At 42.3% G+C, this 10,000-nt stretch overlaps 1 protein-coding gene across 1 annotated transcript in view; it reads left to right on the top strand.

Annotated features, from left to right (window-relative positions):
- The first annotated feature begins 212 nt into the window (after positions 1–212).
- The window catches only part of LOC145401701 (unconventional myosin-Ia-like), an 87,107-nt gene continuing 77,319 nt past the window's right edge, over positions 213–10,000 (top strand). The window contains exons 1-3 of the mRNA XM_080273883.1: positions 213–552; positions 647–1,303; positions 6,625–6,908. Coding sequence (XP_080130009.1) covers positions 213–552; positions 647–1,303; positions 6,625–6,908 — 1,281 coding nt within the window. The remainder of the gene's footprint in view (positions 553–646; positions 1,304–6,624; positions 6,909–10,000) is intronic.

The raw sequence follows: 10,000 nt of genomic DNA, 5'->3' as shown, positions 1-10,000 counted from the left end.
AGCGTTTCGGGTTCATCACCTAAGTCTGGTTTACCATCACCAATACCTAGATGTCTGCTTTGACAGCCGGTTGACGTTTGGCTGCCACGTCCACTACTTACTGGAATGTGCTGCTACCCGCATTTCTGCCCTCACAGCCCTCTGTAGTCGCACTCTAGGGGGCCTCATTCCGGGTCCTCAGAACGTTTTATGTGCATTCCATCCGCTCAATAATGGATTATAGTGCGATCTGCCAAACTGACGTCTCTGAAAAGCTTAGCATTTCTCTTGAGGTCATCCAGAACACTGCTCTGTGTGTCATGCTCGGTGCACCCCCATGGACTCGTCTTGTCAACCTCAGGGCTGAGAGTGGCTGCTTGTCCCTTAAGTACAGGATATGGGCACGTACATCGGCTGTCATTGCCCAGCTCTGCCAGCACCAACCCTACCTTCCTGTGTCTACATTACTTGAGCTTACTCTAAGTCGACCCCCAAAGCCACACCCTGAAGGTGACCAAATTCTTACAGCTGCTGGCATTATTCGGCATCTTGATGCAACTGACGCCATTATAGGTAACTCCGATTTGCCCTGTCCTGGGTATTCCCCTGCACCTCCTTGGCTACCTTCAGCTTTCATGTACATTCTGCCTTTGTCGGGGATTCCCAGGTCCTCATTTCCTGCTGTACTACGCCAGGACGGTCTCCGTCATGTGGCAGCTCTACACACACCAGACTGCCATTTATTATACTGACAGGTCGGTTGATGCTGATGGGAATGCAGGTGCTGTGATGATCTGTGGCACCCATGTCGAGGCTTGGCGTGTATCCTCTGGAGTTTCAGCATACCAGACTGAGCTGGTAGCCATACTTGGTGCACTGAGACATGCTGATCGACACCTCTCTCGGCGTGTCATGATCCACACCGACTCCCTCTCCTCTCTCTATGGCCTCATGGTGCACCGCTTCTGTGACAATGTGCATCTGCTTACGAGCATCATGGCTGTGGCTGATTCCATTACTAGGAAGGGTGGTGAAATCTTTCTTCATTGGCTACCTGGACATGTTGGCATTGCAGGGAATGAACGTGCTGATGTTGCTGCTCACCACGCCTGCTCTCTTCCTGAGGTCACGTTTCCCTCGTGGCCCAGCCTCTCTCTCATCATGCGCAAAGTGACCACCACCATCGGCCACCTGTCACTTGAAGAGCATGAGTCACACGTTTGGGAGGGCTCACGCTCTGCACAATGGTACGCGATGGCGACGTCCTATACATCCCTTTCGGTTACCCCAGGCACACCCAATCATATTACAGTGCATATTTGCCGTTTGCGATTAGGGGTTCCCTGTTACAGCCATATGGCTGGTAGGGACCCTGACTCATGCCCTCACTGCCTTGAACAAAGTGATCAACCATTACTTCATCATGTTCTGGACTGTCCTGCAACAGCCCAACTCCGTTCCAGTCTGAGCGACCGACCTGTCGGTAGGGTGGAAAATTTCAGACTGCAGCGAGTGTCGTTTGACACACTCCTATCGCCGAGCTTTTGGGGGTGGTCACTGCCTACCCACCTCCTCGCTAGTTTGTAGCCCGCTATAAGCAAGAATATCTACCGTGACAGGCTTTCTTCTGCCTGTGCCCTCCCCAGAACGGGGAGGTGAATCTCAACTACTACTACTACGGATGCAACTTCGTCTGTGTATATGCCATGAAAGTATCTGTAAAATAATGCAAGGGAGGCAACATTCCTTCTTACCTGCAGGGGAGGTAGTTTATTTGTAGCAGTAGGGTTATTATTAATTCCAACAGCTTTGTTCTGAATTTTGTCTAGTTGTTTTAATGCAACCTCTCCTGATCCACTCCACAAGGGTGAGCAATATTCAAGCTGAGAGCGCACATGACTTGTAAATTAAGGTTATATATACATGGAAAACTATTATTATTATTATTATTGTTATTATTATTATTATTATTATTATTTACTTGGTCTAGATTTTCGTCCTTTTGCAGCTTATTTCACGCAGCTCAGTGGCAGAACAAGACAATACTATAGCTCTATATCCTTACCTAGCACTTCTTCGTGACTAGCATCGTATTATAACGTTACCCTCTCATTACAACAGAGAATTCCAGACGGAGAGATGGCAAATTCACGCCCATACTCTTGTCACTCTAACTTGGCCTAAAATTGCCATCTCTCCATCTTGAATACTGAGTTATATCAATAGCTTAACACTGGAATAAGATGCTAGTCACGAAGAAGTGCTGTTTATTGAGTGATGTTAGCAGAGACATAGAAAAAGGCTAGCATTAAGTAGATGGATAAAGTAGATTGAGAGATAGATAGATGGATAGACAGATAAGTATCTGAGTGTATGTATGTATGTATCGGAGCCTCTGTGGCACAGTGGTAAAGTGTGCGTTTTCGTACACTGAAGAACGAGGGTTCGCGCCCCGCCAGGGTAATAAACTTTGGGGGCGTTCTTCTGGCCACGTACTGCTTTGGCGGACACAAGGGGTGCTGTGGTTGAACCAGTGTCGCATACTATAAAGTATGCTTGCACCCAGTCGGCTTGTGTGGGCCGATTACACTTGGTTCACTGACTACACACACATCCAAAGCCACTCCAACAATACAATTACACTTACAAGCACTTCTCACCCTACATACAGTCTCTACCAGACAGCCTAAGCCACTTGGTAGAGATACATTGGCTGTATCGTCCCCACTTCGGTCGGGATAGGCCGGTCCTGCAGTGGACACTCAAACGGCTGATGAGATGAGATGTATGTGTCGGTATTTGTGTATGTATATGTAAGAGAGAGATAACACACACACACACACACACACACACACACACACTCCCCCTCTACACTAAGTTTATAATTGAACAAACTCGGGACTACAAATTAGTTCGGCATTTTTCGGTGTGTGTGTGTGTGTGTGTGTGTGTGTGTGTGTGTGTGTGTGTGTGTGTGTGTGTGTGTGTGTTTATATAACTGCGATTGTAAATACATCTGTGTGTGTGTGTGTGTGTGTGTGTGTGTGTGTGTGTGTGTGTGTGTGTGTGTGTGTGTGTGTGTGTGTGTTTATATATCTGCGTTTGTACTTACATCTGTGTGTGTGTGTGTGTGTGTGTGTGTGTGTGTGTGTGTGTGTGTGCTTATATATCTGCATTTGTACTTACATCTGTGTGTGTGTGTGTGTGTGTGCTTATATATCTGCATTTGTACTTACATCTGTGTGTGTGTGTGTGTGTGTGTGTGCTTATATATCTGCATTTGTACTTACATCTGTGTGTGTGTGTGTGTGTGTGTGTGTGTGTGTGTGTGTGTGTGTGTGTGTGTGTGTGTGTGTGTGTGTGTGTGTGTGTGTGTGTGTGTGTGTGTGTGTGTGTGTGTGTGCTTATATATCTGTGCTTGTACTTATATATCTGTGTGTGTGTGTGTGTGTGTGTGTGTGTGTGTGTGTGTGTGTGTGTGTGTGTGTGTGTGTGTGTGTGTGTGTGTGTGTGTGTGTGTGTGTGCTTATATATCTGTGCTTGTACTTATATGTCTGTGTGTGTGTGTGTGTGTGTGTGTGTGTGTGACTGCTTCTATGTATACGTGTTTATATATGTGTGTGTGTGTGTGTGTGTGTGTGTGTGTGTGTGTGTGTGTGTGTGTGTGTGTGTGTGTGTGTGACTGCTTCTATGTATACGTGTGTTATATATATATATATATATATATATATATATATATATATATATATATATATATATATATATATATATATATATTGTTAGGAAGAAGGAACCAAAGGCCATGAGCCCGCAAAACTGTTCCTTCCAAGAGAAAAACAAACTACAAGAGAGAGCCAAATTCAAGATCCATTCATTTCGAGATGCCTGGACACTCTGCGTTTGAAAGACTGGAGATCATAGGAAGTAGGAAATACAGACAGAGGGAGACAGTTCCAGAGCTGACCTGTTGCATAAATGAAGGACTGGGAGTAACGGTTAACTCTTGCATTAGAGAGTTGGACAGAAAAGGGGTGAGAGTTTGCTGCTAGACGGGTGTTACGCGCCCGTCGTAGAAGTGGAGGAAGGCATGCAGACAGTTCAGAGGAACAGTGACCATTGAAGTAGCGATAGAAAAGAGACAAAGATGCAACATTGTGGCGAAGAGACAGAGGTTGAAGGGAGTCAATAAGAGGGGGAGAGTTAATGAGACGAAAAGCCTTTGACTCCACCCTATTAAGAAGAGCTGCATGTGGGGAGCCTCCCCACATATAAGAGTTGTGCTATACACAGGGGCGGATAAAACCCGTGTATAGAGTCAACAATTGTGCAGGGGCAAAGAAGGAACGGAGTCGGCTTAGCACACCCAATCGCTTGGAAGCAGATTTTACAAGAGATGTAATATGATCTTTCCAAGATAAGTCCCGAGCAAATGAAACCCCAAGCATGTTCAAGGATGATGCAGGATTAAGTTGAGTATTATTAAACATAAGTGGGTATACCTGTGGAAGATTTTGTCGGGTTGATAGGTGCAAAAACTGAGTCTTTGACGCATTAAAAACAACCAGATTATTTTTACCCCAATCAGAGATATGAGACAAGTCAGACATTAGGTGTGCCATAGCCTCATCCCTTGTTTGTTGAAGTAACTGCTGAGATGGACGTTGTGGGAATCGAATGGAAAGGTGAAGGGTGGAGTCATCAGCGTATGAGTGGATAGGGTTAGATGTACAGCTTAGAAGGTCATTGATGACTAAAAGGAAGAGAGTTGGTGATAGGACAGAGCCCTGAGGAACACCACTGTTAATAGATCTAGGAGAAGAACGATGGCCGTCTACAGCAGCGGCTATAGAACGACCAGAAAGGAAGCTAGAGATGAAGGCACAGATAGAAGGATAGAAACCGTAAGAGGGCAGTTTGGAAATTAAAGATTTATGCCAGACTCTATCGAAAGCCTTTGAGATGTCAAGTGCAATGGCAAAGCTTTCGCCAAAGTCCCGAAAGGAGGATGACCAGGAGTCTGAAAGGCAGGTGAGAAGATCGCCTGTGGAGCGTCCCTGACGGAACCCATACTGACGATCAGAAAGAAGGTTGTGATAGGAAAGATGCTTTAAAATTTTTCTATTAAGAATAGACTCAAAAACTTTTGAGATACAGGATGTTAAAGCAATTGGATGATAGTTAGAGGGTTGGGAATGGTGCGTGTGTGTTTTCTGTGTGTATGATTGACTGTATGTATATGTGGATATGTATTTGCCTGTGTGCACGTGAATGTATGTGCGTGTATGTGTGCGTGTGCATGTGTATATTTCCGTTCGCTCGATGACAGAATCCATGTAGAGGCAAAAGGTGTACATGTGTGCGTTTTTTATCTATGACAGCAAGAAGTACGAGTATACATGTGTACGTTTTATAGAAGTGGTATGTATACATGTGTGCGTTTTATATCTGAGAGCAGGAGGTAGGTATACACTTGTGCGTTTTATATGAAAGCAGGAGATAGGTATACATGTGTGCGTTTTATATCTTCGCTAGCAAGAGGTATACATGTGTGCGTTTAATATCTAGAGCAGGAGGCATACATGTGTGCGTTTTATATCGTCGCTAGCAAGAGGTATACATGTGTGCGTTTTATATGTGACAGCAAGAGGTGTACATGTATGCTCTGAGAGAGAGAGAGAGAGAGAGAGAGAGAGAGAGAGAGAGAGAGAGAGAGAGAGAGAGAAACACTAGAATATGATGCTAGTCACGAAGAAGTGCTATGGAAGGGATGTAGAGCCGTAGCATTGTCTTTACCACTGAGCTACGTGAAATAAGCTGCAAAAGGACGAAAATCTGGGCCAAGTTGAGGTGAAAGGAGTATATCTTTCTTAACACCTTTTTCTAAGTGATTTATTTTCCTTATTACACCTTGATCTCCTCTTCTGAATTACATAAATCCTCCCAATAAATAACGTACAAAAGGATGTTAACCGCCATAGCCAAAAATAAATCGCTACGGAAGAGGTGTTAGACAGCTTCCTTATCGCTAATCCTTCTTATTTTTTCCTTCCGGTCAGAAGTAATGATCTCTCTCTCTCTCTCTCTCTCTCTCTCTCTCTCGTCCTTTTGCAGCTTATTTCACGTTGCTCAGTGGCAGAAAAAAAAGACAATACTGTGGCTCTCCATCCTTTCCGCAGCACTTCTTCGTGACTAGCATCCTATTCAAGCACTAATCTACCTCCAGAAAATATTGAAGACCCTGATAAATCCCTCTTACTTCTTCCCTGATAAATCCCTCTTACTTTCCCTAATAAATCCCTCTTACTTTTTCCTATGATAAATCCCTCTTACTTTTTCCTATGATAAATCCCTTACTTTTTCCTATGATAAATCCTTCTTAATTTTTCCTGTCATAAATCCCTCTTACTTTTTCCTATGATAAATCCCTCTTCATTTTTCCTATCATAAATCCCTCTTCATTTTTCCTATGATAAATCCCTCTTACTTCTTCCTATGATAAATTCCTCTTACTTTTCCTATCATAAATCCCTCCTTTTTCCTGTAATAAATCCCTTACTTTTTCGTATCATAAATCCTTCTTACTTTTCATGCCGGATACATCACACAATTCCATTTTTATTTACTGATTTTATTTTTTCCTTGCAGTGGTGAGTGGGTGTGGGCGTGACATGAGTGGGCGTGGGCGTGGGGTCCCTGGGCTCTCTCTCTGCACCCGTACCGGAGGCGTGATGGGCGGACCAGCGATGGGCGGGTCGGCGTGTGGCAGCAGCGCAGGAGTCGGGTCGGGGTCGGTCGGGTCCTTGGTCGGGTCAGGGGCGGGGTCGGTGGAGGGGGAGGTCGGGTGTCCAGACTGTGCTGCCCTGTACCCCATCTCAGAGGAGGCCATCCTACACAACCTCCACGCCAGATACAAGAGGGACCAGATCTACGTGAGTTACCCTGAAATGGGCTTCTTTTTCTGTTAATTTTGCCCATTTTCTAGCCTGATCACTTTTATTTCACCACTTTCTCACATTATCTTTCATTATTTTCTTCTTTTCTTACAAATATTCTTATATGATACCTCCACGCTGATACAAGAGGGACCAGATTTACGTGAGTTATCCTTAAATCCGCTTCTTTTTGTTATTTTTACCCATTTTCTAACCTGATCACATTTATTTTCTCACTTTCTCACATTATCTTTCATTATTTTCTTTTTTTACATATATTCTTACACAATTCCACGCCAGACACAAGAGGGACCAGATTTACGTGAGTTACCCTTAAATGGGCCTTTTTTTTTTTTTTTTTTTTTTTTACCCATTTTCCAACCTGATCGCATTTATTCCATCATTTTCTTACTTTCTCACATTGTCTTTTATTATTTGCTTTTTTTTTTTTTTTTTTCCCCCCCCCACCATTTCCACATCTTCGTCTGGTGCTTCACTCTCCGTCGTACACAGCCTCCATCCAGACAAGAAGGGACTGTCTTCACAGATCTGTGGCGAAACTATTGTGACCAGTTTTTAAAAGCTTCTCTCTAAAATGTCTTCTTATAGCCAAAATTGAAAACTGCTAACAATCAGCTGAACCATCAGCTAATTCAACAGCTGATACAACAGCTGACATGTCAGATCAACTCAAAATTTAAACTTTGTATTTCATAAGAAAGTCGCTAAAATGCCTCCATATGGAACGCCTCCTTATGGCCAAAATTGAAAATTACCTAATAGTCAGCTGATGTGTTAGCTGACTCAACAGCTGACATGTTAAAAAGAACTCAAAACTTCAAGCTAAGCAACTTTGTATTTCAAAAAGAAATCGGTTACAGCTCTCCATGAGCAGATATTCCAACTTTCTTTGAAGAAGAAAAAAAGAAAGATCTCCAGGTGTACCACTTACAGACCTGTCGGCATCGGCGCAGGTAATAAAAATGAGGGACTAGATTTCTAAGAGTTACCTATAATTACTACTTTCTCGTTTTCTTTATTCTCTCCGTTTTCTATAGCCCAACACCTCGCTGTTTTCTATAGCCCAAAATTCTTCTAAGTTCTCATATTTTTATTTCTTATTCTTTTCTGTTTCATCCTTTCACCTTTTTGTTCACTACACAGCCTTTATGAATGTAAGAGTTTTATATTCTCTCTCTCTCTCTCTCTCTCTCTCTCTCTCTCTCTCTCTCTCTCTCTCAGTCGAAATATATAACTACACTGCAAGACAAACAATGACTTCCTATACTTCGAACCAATAATCTACGTTGGGTGGTAACCATATAACCAATAAACGCCTGGTGGCCTTGTGGGTTTAGGCGCTCCGAACCTCATCTCACCTACCAAGGGTTCAGGTTCAAGACTCTGGGGTTTATTGAACTCTTGATGCTGCTCAGGGAAGAGTGACCGGCTTATTGTTATACAGGGATGGATGGAGGATGGATGGAAGGATGAATGGATGGATGGATGGATGAATGGATGGATGGATGAATGTATGCATGTATGTATGTATATATGTATGTATGTATGGATGAATGAATGAATAAATGAATGGATGGATGGATGGATGGATGTAAGTATGTATGTATGTATATATGCATGTATGTATGGATGAATGAATGAATGGATGGATGAATGAATGAATGGATGGATGGATGGATGGATGGATGAATGAATGAATAAATGAATGAATGAATGGATGGATGGATAGATGGATGGATGGATGGAAGGATGAATGGATGGATGGATGAATGAATGAATGGATGGATGAATGAATGAATGAATTTTCTTAACATAGCACTGGATTTTCCTCTCTCTCTCTCTCTCTCTCTCTCTCTCTCTCTCTCTCTCTCTCTCCAAACACACCCCTTGTTTATGAGTGTTGGCTGAGGTATTTTTACAGTGTGTGTGTGTGTGTGTGTGTGTGTGTGTGTGTGTGTGTGTGTGTGTGTGTGTGTGTGTGTGTGTGTGTGAGTGATACGTACAGACAGACAGATAGATAGATAGACAGATGCATTGAGAAACAGACAGACAGACGGAGATAAAGAGATAGATATAGATAGATGGATGGATAGATAGATAGTAAGCCAGATAGATAGATAGATAGATGGACATAAGACACGAGAGAGAGAGAATATGTGTATGTACGTATGTGACTGTATGTGTGGATGTCAAAGAAAATACACGAGAGAGAGAGAGAGAGAGAGAGAGAGAGAGAGAGAGAGAGAGAGAGAGAGAGAGAGAGAGAGAGAGAGGAAAAAGTCTCTCTCATCTACTGCATTGTTTTTTTTGTTCCTTGTTTACCCAAAGCCACTTCAGTTCGATGACCTATTTTTATATTTCGTTTTCCGTAACACCTCTTCCTTAGCGATTTATTTTTGGATATGGCTGGTTAATATCCTACGTCATTTAAGCACAGTGTGGTGATATTTGATTTACATAACACGGAGGAGGACAGTAAGGTGTAATAAGCAAAATAAATCGCCTAGGAGAAGGTGTTACGGAGCTTTATTTATGCAGAGTACGGTGATACTTGATTTATATACAGAGACGAGGTCAGTAAGATGTAATGAGCAAACTAAATCGCTACGGAAAAGGTGTTAGGGAGCTTTATGCAGTGTGGCAATACTTGATTTATATAACAGACGAGGACAGTAAGGTGTAATAAGAAAAGTAAATCGCCTAGGAAAATGTGTTAGGGAGCTTCTTTAATCTTGCCTATCTCGGGGTAAGAAAATTGTTTTGAAATTGTATATATATTCTTCAAATGGCGTCCTGGAGGTGAAGTTGTGCAATTATTAATATAGCTCACATGCCTCCTGTATTCTATTGTTTATTTATTTATTTATTATTATTATTATCATTATTATTATTATTACTACTACTACTACTACCATCATCATCATGAATATTACTATCATCATTATCATATTATAATATTAATATTAATAATAATAATAATAATAATAATCATCATCATCATCATCATCATAATCATAATAATAATGCTCTTTGTTTTGGTTATGGATTATGTTATGAGAAAGGTTGTA

The sequence above is a fragment of the Coenobita brevimanus genome, chromosome 56, assembly GCF_032717465.1.
Source record: "Coenobita brevimanus isolate Jiangsu-jjx chromosome 56, ASM3271746v2, whole genome shotgun sequence".
Lineage (NCBI taxonomy): Eukaryota > Metazoa > Arthropoda > Malacostraca > Decapoda > Coenobitidae > Coenobita > Coenobita brevimanus.
The sequence above is the reverse complement of the archived record's forward strand: the minus strand, read 5'-3'. Positions and strand labels throughout refer to the sequence as shown.